The sequence below is a fragment of the Diorhabda sublineata genome, chromosome 9, assembly GCF_026230105.1.
Source record: "Diorhabda sublineata isolate icDioSubl1.1 chromosome 9, icDioSubl1.1, whole genome shotgun sequence".
In the NCBI taxonomy this organism is placed as follows: Eukaryota; Metazoa; Arthropoda; class Insecta; order Coleoptera; family Chrysomelidae; genus Diorhabda; species Diorhabda sublineata.
The window spans coordinates 14,300,445-14,316,111 of NC_079482.1; the positions used below are offsets into that span (position 1 = coordinate 14,300,445).

Sequence of the window (15,667 nt, forward strand, 5' to 3'; positions counted from 1 at the left end):
CACCGGAGTGCGCTTACTGGCCAAATACTGCTTCACAGATAGCGTGTTATGGGCAGTGCTGGTTAGGTGTAAAATCCACTAGTTGTTCTTGTCCACAACTCGGGCCGTTTTTTACAAACTCGTTCTCGCAGTGATGCAAAAACTGACAAATAGTAACTCTGGCTGATAGTCTGACCCTTTGGAACCCATTCAGCCATCACAATATCGTTAATGTCGAAAAAAACGATCAACATTGCCTTGAATTTTGATTTGCTCTCTCGGCACTCATTAAAGCGCTTACACTACTCAAAAACATGCGCACGAAATAGAGAATTGTTCCCATAGGTTTCTTGCAACAATTTATAGCACTCAGTTGGGTTTTTTTCAATTTGAGATTGATACGTTGCTCCAGTTTTTCGGCACACATGGTTTTAGGTACGAAAAAAAAACACGTTCTTTTCAAACCACTACTGTACAAATACTATAATAGTGACGGAAACGTGTTTTGGGACGTGCATATATAAAATATCTAGATACTCAACGCAATACTCGTTGTTTACCTCATCCGTCTAGGGCGCCCTCTAGGTGCCCAGTCTCGTTATTTAATAGCCAAACCTCGTCTATCTGAAATGTGGATAGAAATACATCAAATTAATTAATACTTTTTAATATCATCAATATTAACTAAACTTCAGTCAAGAATCAACTTTGGCAATTATTTAATCGTCATTATTCTAAATTACCTTTTCCTGTTTGTTATCCTGATAAAACTTAGTTTTTTGCTATGTACGAGAAATGGAATTTTTTGAAGAATCTAATGAGAATACAGTATATTTTTAGCGGATATAAAAACGAATATGAGACGTAATTTTTCAAGTAATTATTAAATAGAATTTAGGCATAGATGTCATTTATAATATATGAAAACTACACTCAAACGAAGCGCTTATATAATTTTTTTAGGAAAGTTGTGCCATCTATCAGAACCTTTTCAAAATTTTTTCTTCATTCTATATTTTCACTCAAATTTAAATGAAAGCTTTATTTACAAAAAATCAATTTTACTCAAGTACTTAGAGACCATTATAATAATTCTTGACCTTTTGTCATTTTTCGGGTAATGCTATAAGTTGAGCAGTGAAGAACTTGTGGAGAATTGGGAACATAATTTTCGACGTTTCTTTTATATAAATGATAGTCTGGCGATGCAGTAGCCGGGCTTTACGTTCGGCACATTAAAACTTCCCAACAAGTTTTCTTTTCTTTTGGCGAGTCATCAAAGTTATGTATGGTAGGCGCTGTCGTGGTGGAATACGAGGTTTATTTGCGAACTGCGTGCTTATTTCAAATTTCTTTATTTTATCTGGTCAATTGCTGACAGTTTACTACCGTTTGACCAGATTTCAGAATTTCATGGTACATACTTCTTATAATACATATAGCATCACTTTAATCTGGGCTTTGTAGTCCTATGTCTCCGTTCTCCACGCTCCAACCACGATCATTTGCATCCTCATATTTTCTCCATTTTTCATCGAGCGTTATCAATCTTTTGGTAAACGGCTCAATTCCATTGGGTTCTGATAAAGTATCTCGAATATTTCGATGCGTTTAATTAAATTTCAATGCAGTCAACTCATGCTGCATCTAAAGTTTTTTGTATATCAAGCATTTTTCAGGCGATTCCAAATTATTTAGCGGTTGATGCCTAGTGCATCAGCGATGTTCTCACAGCTTACATTCAGATTTTGAACCTACTCAAGTGTGCGTACAGTAGAATCTTGGATTCGAAATGAATCATGTGAAACAACGCGCGGTGATTGAATATTCGAAATAGTTTACCCAAATCATATTTACAAAGATTTGATGGATACATTAGAAAAATCTGCAGTATCATATGATAGTGAACAGGTAGTGTTGTAAGTTAAAATGTGGCAGTTGAGTACAGACTACAGGTAGTGCATGTTACGTATATGACACTTCACAGTGCCATGTACTAGCTTGAACGTTCTATGGTCATCTGGCAAGTGACAGTTGGGAAGCGGGAGACTTAGATAGTGAGGTTAGAACAGATAGAAGAACGAAGTAAAACGTGTTCTCAAAACTAATCGTGTTTTATTTAAATAATAATATCAAAGCTAACCTGAAACATGGTGTCAGGTGTGAATTAACAAGAAGAGTGAGTTTAATAAATATAAAATACAGAACTTTAGTTGAGAATAAGATTTTAATATGGATTCAAGCGGATTTAAACCGCCACCAAGTCTTGTATTTGATCAAAACCTTCATAAAAATTATGAGAAGTTTAAACAACATTTCGAAATTTACTTAAAAGCAACCGAATTAAGTGGAAAGTCAGATGAACGCAAAATCGCTTTGTTTTTAAACTCCGCTGGTGAGGAGGCTATAGAAGTATTCAGCACATTAAGTCTATCAGAAGATCAAAAAGGAAATTACAAAGAAGTCATAGCAGCTTTTGACAATTATTGTAAACCACGCAATAATGAAACGTTTGATCGTTTCAAATTTTTCTCAAGAAATCAGGCAGAGGGAGAAAGCATGGATCATTTTATAAAAGACTTGAAATTATTAGCTAAACCGTGCAATTTTGGAACTCAAGAAGATAGTCTTATAAGAGATAGAATAATTTTAGGGGTCCAAGATCATAATTTGCAAGAAAAACTATTGGGAATAAATAATTTAAATCTGGAAACTGCAGAAAGCACTTGTAGAACAACAGAAGCTACTAAGCTTCAAGCAAAAGATTTAAACAAGGAAGAAGTGAATTTAATTCGAAGAAGAGGATACAGTCAAGGTGACCCTAGTACTAGCGACAGTGGCAATAATAACGGAAGAGAGTACAGGTGCTTGAAATGTGGCAGAAGACACACCAAAGGCAAGTGTTTTGCTTTCGGAAAAAACTGCGCTAAGTGTGGACTGGAAGGACATTTTGCTGTAGGATGCAAAACAGGATACAATAAAAAAGATAACTTTAGTAACAGTAAGATAAATAAGAACAAAGGTAAATATTTTAACAGTCACAATAGAAATATAAATAGTAATCAACATGTAAATCTTGTTGATGAAAATGATTCGAGTGATGAAGATTTTGTTATTAACAATCTAACTGTATTCAATGTTTATGAGAATGATAATTCAGAACTTGAAAAAATATGGACAGAAAATGTATGTATTGATAATAGTGTAATTAAGTTTAAGGTTGATTCTGGAGCTCAATGTAATGTGCTTCCAATAAGTTATATAAAAAAATTAGAAAGGGAGAATGACATAATACATTCAGAGCAAAGTATTATAGCCTATGGCAACAATAAAATCAGAGTTGTAGGAAGTATAATTTTAAAATGTTTAATTAAAAATAATATTCAAAATGTAAAGTTCTTGGTTGTAGATATACGAGGAAAACCTATTCTTGGATTAAAAACCTGTGTAAAATTAAATATAATATGCAAGCTGGATGAAGTTAACTTAAAGAATAAAAGAGATCCTAAAGAAAATTTCATCAATCAGAATAAAAATTTGTTTGAAGGTACTGGTAAGGTTCCGTTTAAATATAGGATTTTATTAAAAGAGGGTTACAAACCAGTTGTAAGTAATTGTAGAAGAGTCGCTGAAAAAATTAAAGGAAAGCTAAAAAACACTTTGGATGAGTTAGTAGACAAAGATATAATTGAGAAGGTCGATGAACCTTCAGAATGGGTAAGTAATATAGTATGTGTCCAAAAACCTAATTCAGACAAGTTAAGAATCTGTTTAGACTCTATACATTTAAATAAGTATATTTGTATAGATAGGCATCCTATATCAACAACAGAAGAAATAGGCTTAAAATTAAGAGGGAAAAGTATCTACAGTGTGATAGATATGTCAGATGCCTTTTATCACATAGGATTGGTTAAAGATAGCCAAAAATTATGCACATTTATAACACCATTCGGTAAATATCGCTTTAAGAGGTTATGTTTTGGTCTATCATGTAGTCCAGAAGTTTTCCAACGAGTAAATGAAAGAATTTTCGAAGATTTAAATATCCCAATATATTTTGATGACTTAATAATTGCTGGTAAAGACGAAAGAGAACATGATTTGATAATGAATAAAGTACTAGAGAGAGCTAAACAGTTTAATGTAAGATTTAATGCTAACAAGTTACAATACAAAGTAAAGGAAGTAAAATACTTGGGGCAGGTTTATTCCAAAGAGGGGATAAAACCAGATAATTCTGGGCATGGTAAATTACTTAACGAAATTTATACCAAAGATGTCAGAAATAGTAGCACTTCTAAGAGGTTTAATAAAAAATAACGTAAATTTCTTGTGGATTGCTGATCATGAAAATACATTTAGCAATCTGAAAAAAGTTATAGGTAATTTACCAACCCTTAAAATATTTAACTCAAACTTACCTATTACAGTACAAAGTGATAGTTCCCAGTATGGAGTGGGAGGGTGCCTTATGTAAGGAGGTCAACCCATAGCATTTTGCTCAAGACGTCTTACTGAAACCGAGACAAGGTACGCACAAATAGAAAAGGAGTATTTATCAATTTTTTTTAGTCTAATTAAGTTTCATCCGTTTGTTTACGGTAATAAGATAATAGTACAAACCGATCACAAGCCAATAATTGGCATTCAGCAAAAAGATATTAATAAAATTACGTCCAGACTACAGAGAATGCGCTTGAAAATCTTAAAATATAATTTCGAAGTTGAGTACATACCAGGTTCAAAGATGTATATAGCTGATCTTTTAAGTAGGTCATTCATAAAAGACAAAGTAAATGAAGATTGTGAAATGGAAGAGGTTGTGCATACGATTGACATTGAAAGACCCATTACAAATAGTCGATTAGCTGAGGTAAGCAAAGAAACTTTGTATGATAGTACTCTTAAAAAAGTTACTGAATATTGCATTAAAGGTTGGCCAGATAAAAAAGTATTGGATAACACTGAACTAAAGCAGTATTATAAAATAAAAGACGATCTACTGGTTCGCCATGGAATTTTATTTTTCAACGAGCGAATTTGCGTACCCAAAAAACTACAAAATCATATGACTAGGGAGCTACATAAATCCCATTTTGGTATGGATAAAAGAAAGAAGTGGGCAAGGAAAATATTATACTGGCCGGGTATAATAACTGATATTGAAAATTTTATTTCAAGGTGTCGCATATGTGAGAAATTCAGCAGAAATAAAATAAAAGAACCGCTAATACCGCACGAGGTACCTAAATATCCATTTGAGATAGTGGGGTCTGATATATTAGAATACGCATCAAAATATTATTTAGTTGTAGTCGATTACTACAGCAATTGGATTGAATTGAAAGAAATACAAAGAAAAAGTAGAGTTGAAATCTTAAAACAATTAAAAGTAATATTTTCTAATTTTGGATTACCTGCAAAGTTTATATCTGATAACAATCCATACAACAGCTTTAAATTTAAAGAATTTTGTAATCAATACAACATACAATGTGTTTTTACGAGTCCCAGGTACCCAAAGTCGAATGGGTTGGCTGAAAAAGCCGTACACATATGTAAACAGTTATTAAAAAAGTGTAACAATGAAGACGAAATATTTGTTCATTTGTTGAATTACAGAGTTACACCACTATGTGGTCTTGAGGCCTCACCTTCAGAGTTATTACAAAGCAGGTTACTAAGAACAGGTTTGCCTATATCCAACAAATTATTGGAACCCAAAACCACTAACGAGTATGGGAAAAAAGTAGAAAGAAAGTTGGCAGTAAAAAGCTATCATGATAAATCTGCACGTAGCAGCTCAGATTTTAACGAAAATCAAGATATACTATTTAAATTGAAGAAGGATGGGTATTGGACACCGGGAAAAGTCTTATCAAATACTAATACTCCACGATCATACTTGGTGAGTGATGAAAATGGCAGGGTTTATAAAAGAAATTCTTCCTTTCTAAAAAATACAAAAAATCCAACGGTTATAAATGCGTCAAACAACAACGAAAATATAAACATAAACTGTAAACCTAGTAGTGCTGATGAATCAAGTGAGAACACTTGTTTGTCTAATAGAACTGATGTATATAATGAAAACGGTTGTGGAACTAATAATAATAAAACGGCAAATGAATGTACAAGTGTCAAGGAAGCAAATAGCAAATGCACAAGATCAGGTCGGGTCGTCAATGTACCAAATAGGTTAAGAGACTATTATACATAGCGAAAAAAAATATTATTATTAGTTTCATGTCTAGTTTATAGTATTAGTTAGTTAGTTAGTATTTCAATTATTTCAGTATAAGTCCAAAAAGGGGAGATGTTACGTATATGACACTTCACAGTACCATGTACTAGCTTGAATGTTCTATGGTCATCTGGCAAGTGACAGTTGGGAAGCGGGAGACTTAGATAGTGAGGTTAGAACAGATAGAAGAACGAAGTAAAACGTGTTCTCAAAACTAATCGTGTTTTATTTCAATAATAATATCAAAGCTAACCTGAAACAGTGCACATACAGCCGCTAGCACATACGAAAATGTTAATAATGTCCATTGTAACTATTAGATTAAAGTTGACGACAGTGGACTCTCGTACCAACTGGAAGATATATATTTAACACCGAACATGAAAAACTGCACACAACCATACTCGAAGACATATGTAGAGGTCTTTAAACGCAATATTGACAAGAAACAAAAATAATATCTTCACTAGTTTGTTATTGTCAGTGAGACAGAACCGAAGCAAAGGAACCAGCATATGTACATATTCAGATTAGCATTTGACAATTAGAATCTTCTGAAACTGCAATACTGAGTAGACACTACCACTACACCAACACTCAGGCAAAAGGAAAAGAGGCAGACCTGGACGAACATGGAGAAGAACTATTGAGAAAGAACTGTTAACAGTTAAATTTAACCCACAAAACGACGCATGAGGACACCGGCCTCATCGTTTTACTACAGCTGCTGAAACATCGAGCGTTGCTTCACTGGAATGATGAACGATATTGATCCCATTGATATTCATACATTTCATATAATATCTATTTCAAAGTTTGTGAAACACTTAACATCAAATAGAAGATCGGAAAGGTAAAAATATCCGCTTTCAAGCCGCTTACTAAGTAGAAATTTTCTGTATGTTGTTGGGCTTGATTCCCATTGTTATAAATATTATTGAAACAAATTGATTGCGGATGTTTTGTCAAAATATTCAGTTCTGCAATTGGTTTAATTAGATATGGACATTGTCTTTTATTGCCTATCTATATCAAAATTCCAAAAAAAATGTCGCCTTCAACAAATTCAAATTTTATCGATTTTGTCCTAGAAACTTTGTAGTCTTTACATCAGTCCATGGGGTACTTCTAATAATACATTTTTGGCACAATCCTTGTAAATATCATCTGATTAGGAATGCAATTTCAACCAAATCTACTGTTTTTTCAGTAAGTTCGATGTAACGAAAAACACGAATTTTTCTGTTTCTCATTATTTTCACTTAAACACCTTCACAAAACAAAAAACTGATGCAATAAAGAGCTAACCAAGTCACTGCCTTTAGTTCCACCAGTTTCCGCAACATATAGAACACTGACTGAGATGTAGGCAAAACATAAACGTTGAATGAATAGATGGAAAGTGGTCTTTTGTATTACACACCATCCGTTGTTGTATCAAAGCCTGGCACTTTCTAGATAGATAGCTTCTCGAATTTTTTCTACTTTGCAATACATTTCTCTTTTGTAAAATATTTTGCTTCAATTTTTTTTTATTTCTCCCTATTCGGTTATATTTTAGAGAAGATTTGCTATTCATGTTTTAATTATTAACCCTCAATCATTTGGTTTTAGCAAAATATCACCTACTTCAATACTGAATTAAAAATAATTTGATAAGTTTCAGATGAAACAGGAGGCTTCTCTTCAAATAATTAAAACATTCTACTTAGACTGTACTAACTTTTACGCCTTTCGAAAGATCTGATATAAGCCTAAATTTTTTCTAGGGATCTCAGGAAGCTCGCGGTGATGATTAAAGTGTTTATTCCTGCGGTCACGCTGGGCCTCACTTTTACCGTAATGCTAAAAAAGCTTTTCGACACAGCGATCTGTCTTGTATGATTTCATTGTTAAAAAATATTATTCTATAATAATTATAAACAGTTTAATTTAAGTGTCTGAAGACGATAACTTGGTTATCGAAACGCCCATCAGACAGTGTAATTGTGAGTGATGGTGTAGTGATAAGAGTAAGCAGAGTGGGTTCAGTATGAATATCGCCAACTGTTTCAGAAATTCCAACTTAACCGCAATACTGAATAAAATTTTAGCAAAATTGGATAAAACATAAATTTCTACCTGCTACAAAATTGATCAAATCTACAATAAGAGATTAGGCAACATCTAAGATTACGATAAAAAGTTAAGTGTACAGAATTAACGTTTATATATAAAATCGATTTAATGTAGCTGCTCATGATATTTTCATAATACACACAACAATTAAAACTTTAGAATTACATACCAACATAAATATTAACAACCTGTCAACAATGTATTGTACAATTTTTGGATGTACACTACCGGGCATAAAATTAAGATATTTGAGAAAATTTTCGGTAATAATATTTTTTTCAATAATTGAATGAAATAAATGATGAAAAAGTAGTTTTCAAAATAAAAGTTTGACAACAAAAAGGGCTCCTCATAGAAAAATCATTGTAGGTCATAGGTTTATTCTGTTCTGTCTTTTTATCTAACTATTGCAAATTTTTGCTAATGCGGCACGATTAGAACAGCTTCAGAAGATACCAATTTTATAGAGAGTGATCAACTGCTTCACATGTCTAGTACAGTGCAAGGCGGAATTAATTAACGAGTTAGGTATCAACTCTTTTCCCATTTCTAGTGCTTGCAAAAACCAAATGGTCACGGCACATTCCATTCAAAATTACCCGCAAGAAGTGAAATTTTCTACGTTCGGAACATAAAGTCTTGTTGTATTCTGCTGTTTTCGATGTTATTATGGTATAAAAGCAATTCCTCGTACATCATGATAATAATCGTAAAAGTAATACCGATAAGTCGATTAGAAATCACTTATTGGACTGTTGTAGCTCCTTATGCGCCAATAAGTCGGCTCTAGCGAGTATTCCAGCTCTCGGGTGCATTGTGGTACGAATTCATCGAAATGCCCTTCAATGCTGCGTACAAGCTCTTTTGATGCCGACTCTAATGCCGGAATGCTTGCTTTTCCTGTGTATTTTGAGATGTCGAAATATAAAATGTCGTTGATTATTTGACATTATTATTATGTATCTAATATATTCTTTCGCCTTTTATGTTGAAAAGAGCCAGAAGTTGCTTGGAATTAAAATGTCAGTATTCTTAGATATCTATTGTTACCTCTATTCAGATAGATTACCTGAGCCGATGAATTAAGTTTTATTGCGATTTATTTGTGTTGTTATTTTATTCTTTTATTATCATTTTCTTTACTTTACTCCTTTACTTTTAACTTCATTCGTTAAAAAAGCTGGTGGCGTCCAATTTGATATTATTTATTCATGACATCTAAATATGTACCAGTTATTTATATACATTAACTGATGCTGAATACCACTTCCTGAAGAAGAGTCTCCAGCCGGAGGAGTAAGGACACAATACTTTCGAAAATATGTTACTTTCAGAGCATAAGTACTTATCGTTTAATTACTTCGATTTCCCGTATAGCAAATGATGCAATTAGCATAGAAAAATTGTTGTTCTAATAAAATATAACCTCAGAATCGAACCCATTTAGTAGGCAACTATTTATACGTCCTCCTCTCAAATGGGCGCGTTTGACTCTTTGAAACTATCCAATCGCAACGTTCAGACCCAAGACACTCGCCACTTTTTAAGCAATTCAATCCAATTCATCTGTTGCTCTCATATCTTTTATGTAAGTTCAACATCATTCAATTTTTCTAGTTCTTAAATAGTGTGGATTTAGTGATTTATTCATAGTTAATACAATCCAAGTGAATAAATTTAACGTTTAAATTAACCTCACTCTTACCAGGGTAATTTTATATCTCGAAGTTAGGAATTAGTGTTCTGTAAACTTTCAGGTGGAAAAATTAAAAAAAAAGTATGGGTTCATAATGCAAATTTTAGGGATAATGAGAAGAAATTTTAGTAGAGAGTATTTTGAAAAGAGTGGTGCAATAATTTAAAATGATGTAAAAAAGAAATTTACATTTGGAAGAGTTGTAATTGAACTTATTCTATAGTTGCGGTCTAATTTGTTATATAAGTTCTAGTTAGTTATATTCTATAGTTGCGGTCTAATTTGTTATATATTTTACCAAATAAGTACACAAAATATCAGTTGCCGAAGGAGCCAAATGTCGCTCGTGACAATCTCAAGTACATCATGTTTATGTCCCAAAGACATTTATATATTCAGAATCAGTCTGTTTCATTGAAAACTGAATATCTTGATTTCCAATAATTTCAAAGACTTTGAAAGGAATTGGGTACATTATGATTCAACCTTCAAAATCCAACAGACATACTGAACACACTGTTTACACTACCACTCACAATTACACCGTCTGAGCCGCGTTTCGATAACCAAGCTATTATCTTCGGAAAATGAAGATAAACTAAAATCGACTTTTGTACTAAATTTTTCCATCTTCTACCGCGAAAAATAATTCCAGCGGGAAAACCTACTTGGAGGGAATCTCCACATTCATATTCCTTAACTACTAAACCATAGAATGGGTTGTGAGGAATAGGTCCTTTGACTATATTTAAACTCTTCCTACATTTAGTAATTTCAATGCTTTCAAATCCAACAATTTATTTTGGATACTTTTTTATCAATTTTACATTATTTCTTTCATGATTATGACTGGCAGCGTGATCGACAATACTCGATTTTTCGGTCCGTCCATATTTTAAATGAGCTTTGTGCTTTTTAAACCGAACATTAATAGATTTCTTAGTCTGCCCTTAGTCTACTTCACGGTCACAATCACTTCTACTAATTTCATATATATCCTCTTCCAAATTTGGTATTTTATCCTTAGGATTACCCAACATTTGTTACAATGTATTGTTGGACTTATAAACCAATTTAAAACCTACCCTGTCAGAAATTCCTTCCAATCAGTTTGTATAAATAATATTGAAAATTACCAGAAAAAATTTTTCTCGTTTCGTGCAGAAGTCATATCTCGAAAAACACGTCTATTGAAGATAAAAATGCACCAGTCAGGAAAAAAGATTTGGATACTATCAGGAGTTTGAGGAGGAAAGACTGCTTTCACTTAAAAGCAGATAAAAGAAACAAGGTAGTTATAATGGACAAAAAAGACTAATTCGAGAGAGTGGACCATCGAAATAGGACCAAACACCAAAATCTCAAAAAATCCGCTTAATAAAATGATCACAACTGTGACTTGTAAGAACCTTGTCACCGGTACATACAGGTAGAATTTTTCAAAGCTCTATTGTCTTCTAAAATAAGAAAACTGGGAAGACAATGAGAGTACAGAAATTGAAGATAGGGAAATTTCAATCTCCTTTGATGTAAGTTCATTATTTCCCAGCGCAGCGTGCCGATCCCACAGGCCTTGGACTACCTTGAAGACTTACTGAGAACTAATCATTTGGGGGCTGATATAATAGGAGAATATTTACAATTAACAAAAATATGTATGGAGCTAAACTATTTCCAGTTCAACAGTGAATGCTAGAAACAAGACGAAGGAACAGCAATGGGCAAATGCCTATTCATGAGTCATGTTGAAAAGCAAATCAGTCAAGAGTTTCAGGATTTTCCTAGTGAATGCTATAAGTATGTGAATGACATTTTCGCTATATTTAATACGAAAAAGAATTCATTTTGGAACTCAACTCAAAATGTACAATTATGAAATGGAAATAATGGACAGTTACCATTTTTAGATACTTTAGTAATTAAGAATATTTGTAGGCTATCATTTGACGAGCAGGTACATCCCGGTTGATTCTTCGTTTGATTCACTTTACACTCAACATACAATAAGGAAAAGACCTTTGTGTAGCTGTACTCGACAGTTATCATAAGAGAATTGTAAATAGGTTAATTAGCCGTCATAAATTTGAGAAGTCTCTATGTGAAACCACCTTTTTCCAAAATATTGGTTTATAAGTCCATCAATACATTAAAACAATTGTTAGGGAATCCTAAGAATAAAATACCAAATTTGGAAAAGCGTAGTTCCTTACTCTATAGTTTAGTAGTTAAGGAGTAACTGTGAAGATTCCCGCCAAGGAGGTTTTCCCGCTGTTATTTTTTTCGGGAGAGAAGGTTCATTGATAGAAAAATTTAGTATAAAATAGGTAAGTTAAGTTAATAGGTTATTATGAGTGTTGGTGTAGAGGTAGTGTAAAGAGTGTGTTCAGTATAAATATCGCTAACTTAACTAACAAACATAACTGGGAATACCTCAAGTTCATGCTCGGTGGTGAATTTATATAAACTTTATAATTAAATAAACGATAAAATTGATTGAAAGATGTGGGATTATATGCGGTATTAAATACTAATAATTGGTTGTACAGGCAAAGATAAGTTTCGAAACTATATTATCAGAATATGACAAATAAATGCCTAATACGGTTGAGACATAAATAAATGAGATATTATAAATAAAATAATAAAAATTCATTATTAGCTAAATACGTAAATAAAGTTGATTCAAATTGACAGAGAGTGGGTAGAAACGCAAAATTTGTTTCTTACTTTGATATTTTCTTTCCACTTTCATATTATGCAAACCCAGTCGCTGGACTGAACAGAAAATGTTCCGATGTATTTCTTGATAATATGTTTTAATTTGACATTAAAAATTGTTATGGATATCCATGTATTATGCTATTAAATACATATAAGGGTGTAAGGACAAAACATCCGTACCAACTATTTGTTTTAATTTAATTATTTGCATTCTACTCTACAAAACAATGGCTGCTACACTATAATTACACACATTTTATATAACTGAATCAGCACCCTGTTGGCTCTCTCTTTTGTTTTTAAATGTTGAATTGAATTATAAAATCCTGAATGTGGCGCTTGTTCGTGTTTGCTATAAATTCTCTTTTTCAATTCCTTCATGGTTGTCGTAATATCTGACCAAAATACAAAATTTAATTTTGGGATGCTTTGTCTTTATGAACTGAATCCAAATATAACCACTTTTTAGATATTTTGGCGATTACATAATTTCCAGAAGGACTAATGTATGCTGAAGAACGAAGAACTTTTTGTGTCTTATGAGATACGAGATCTGGCCATTAAATAACGAGACTGCGCGCCTAGAGGACGCCCTAGACGTTGGGTATGTAGATATCTTATCTAAGCACGTCCCAAAACACGTTTCCTTCACTATTATAGTATTTGTGCAGTAGAGGTTTGAAAGGAACGTGTTTTTTCTAGTACTGAAAACCATTGGTGATGAAAAACAGAAGCAACGTATCAATCTCAAATTTCTTGTTAAATTAAAAAAAACTTCGACTGAGTGCTATAAATTATTACAAGAGGCCAATGGGGACAATTTTCTATCTCGTGTGCGTGTTTTTTGGGAGGTCTAAGCGCTTTAGTTAGAGCCGTGAGAGCACCGAAGATGACCAGCGCCCAGGTCGCCTGTGACTGTTTCAACTCCGGATACAATGACCAAAATCAACCAAATTGTGCGTGCAGATCGTCGAATGAGCATAGGTTGATTGCTGAGGCTGTAAACGCCGATAAAGAAACGGTTAGAAAAATTTTACACAAGGAGTTACACATGTGCGAAGTTGGTGTAAAAAAATCTGACTCCTGACAAAAAGCTCTTGCGTCAACGTGTCTGCTCAGTTTTCTTAAAAGGTTAGAAAAAGATATGCTTTGATAGGGACCCAATTTGAGTCGATAGAAGCGGTAAAGCTAAAAACAGCACAGCTCCTAAAGGCACTTAACAAAGAAGACTTCCAGCACTGTTTCGATCAATGGAAAAAATGTATGGAAAGGTGTGTGGCGCGGAGAGGGGAGTATATTGAAGAGGAGCATTCGAATGTAGAATAATTTTTATTATAAAACCCTTTTACGTAACCAGTCTCGTTATTTAATAGCCAGACCTCGTACACTTCTGAAATCATTTCTTCGCCTTCTGTCAATAATAAGTCTTATTAGTCGCTTTTTCACTCCCATTACAAGTAAAATATGACTAGTCGAACCTTTAGCGGGCGACAACTCGTTGTCACTAAGACTTCTTGAGTTTTGCTTTATGTTACATTTGTTGATTCTCAGAATATTTGGGTGCCGATTTTCTTGATTTTTGAACTACATTCTGTTCCTTTAGAATGTTGCTTATACTTCTCATCGATTTTGAATTTTCTGCCCAATTTTCGCAAACTGACTCCCAGTAAGCTACTATCTTCTTTTTTGGTATTTTGTTTGTTTGTCTGCCTAATTCCATTCTAACAGAGAGAGTTAACTGTGAACCAGTGATTTCCAAAGTGGTCCAGGGATCCACGAGAAGCTATACAATAGGGGTGTACTTGAATTTCCATAGTTAAATTTAATTTTTAGGCGAGTTGGTAATATGGTGTAAATTTATCAAAATCAAAACTAATAATAAGTATTTTGAAAGTTGTTTACGAGGAAAAAAAATTTTACTGTAAACGACTTCTTCGGATCTTTATTTGGTTCATGAAACTTATTTTACGTCGTTCGTTTCCTTTTAGATTTTCCATATTTGGAACTAGACTTATAACAGAGACATGTCTTGGGACATTTGACAAGTGACAAATTACGAGAAACAATAACATTCTTGGTCAACACCTACTTTATTTGCTAACCTGTCTAACAATATATGTTTTTTTATCCCCACACCTTTATTTAAGTAAGTATTTTGCTAAAATGTCTTTAACTGAATGAGTTAAGTAATATCGGCGATAGGACGAGGTTTTAACAAAAAATATACGCTCATAAATTCAAGAAATGTACCTTATCACTCAATTTACGATAAGCAGAATATAAAGAAAATACAGAGAATGAGGATGTACTCAAGCAAGGCAAGGACTTATACTAAATGCAAATATTTAGCAAAAAGGTATTTTGTCGGTAATAAAGGATCAACAGTGTACTCTGCAAATGATCTATGGATTTGGATAGTCTTTGACATCCTATATTTTTTAAAAAGCAAAATATCGTCCCTATAGAATACTGTTTTAAGTTGATTAAATATGACTTTGATAGAAGAACAGAATTTTGTAAGTAGATGATAAATCCAAACGATAATAATTAAAACAACACTTCCATTTACAATCGAAGAAATTGTATTTGTTTAAAAAGCAACCAAAAAATAATGCTATACCCCTATACATTCAAATGAAGCGATACTCCATATGGACTTGCTAAATATTTGGTGTTCAACCAATTGTAACGTTGATTCGTAAGGTTGGACGCAGTGTATTAGTTGGAGGGCGAATGAACCCCAAAAGTATCTTATCGTTGAAAACATCCAAGGCAGTCGTATGTGTTCCATAGCGTGTATTCCAAATGATTATATAATATATTTTGCTCAGTTCGTTGTGTTCTTTTGGGGAAAATGAAATTGCACAAATTTTGAATCGAAAAAGAAAATATTCAGCAATACGAAA

General features: G+C 33.1%; 1 protein-coding gene across 1 annotated transcript; it reads left to right on the top strand.

The window, feature by feature from the left end:
• Nucleotides 1–1,994: 1,994 nt before the first annotated feature.
• Nucleotides 1,995–6,440, top strand: LOC130448696 (uncharacterized). The gene is made up of 2 exons (XM_056786170.1): nucleotides 1,995–3,696; nucleotides 5,605–6,440. The coding sequence occupies exons 1-2, from the start codon at nucleotides 2,212–2,214 to the stop codon at nucleotides 5,626–5,628; spliced, it is 1,509 nt and encodes a 502-aa protein (XP_056642148.1). The 5' UTR covers nucleotides 1,995–2,211; the 3' UTR covers nucleotides 5,629–6,440.
• The last annotated feature ends 9,227 nt before the right edge of the window (nucleotides 6,441–15,667 follow it).

Bases quoted from the DNA above. Each gene is read 5' to 3' on its own strand.
- LOC130448696 (XM_056786170.1), top strand. From the start codon at position 2,212: ATGGATTCAAGCGGATTTAAACCGCCACCAAGTCTTGTATTTGATCAA. The intron at 3,697-5,604 runs GTAAGTAATATA...GTTGAATTACAG, and splicing joins TCGATGAACCTTCAGAATGG to AGTTACACCACTATGTGGTC.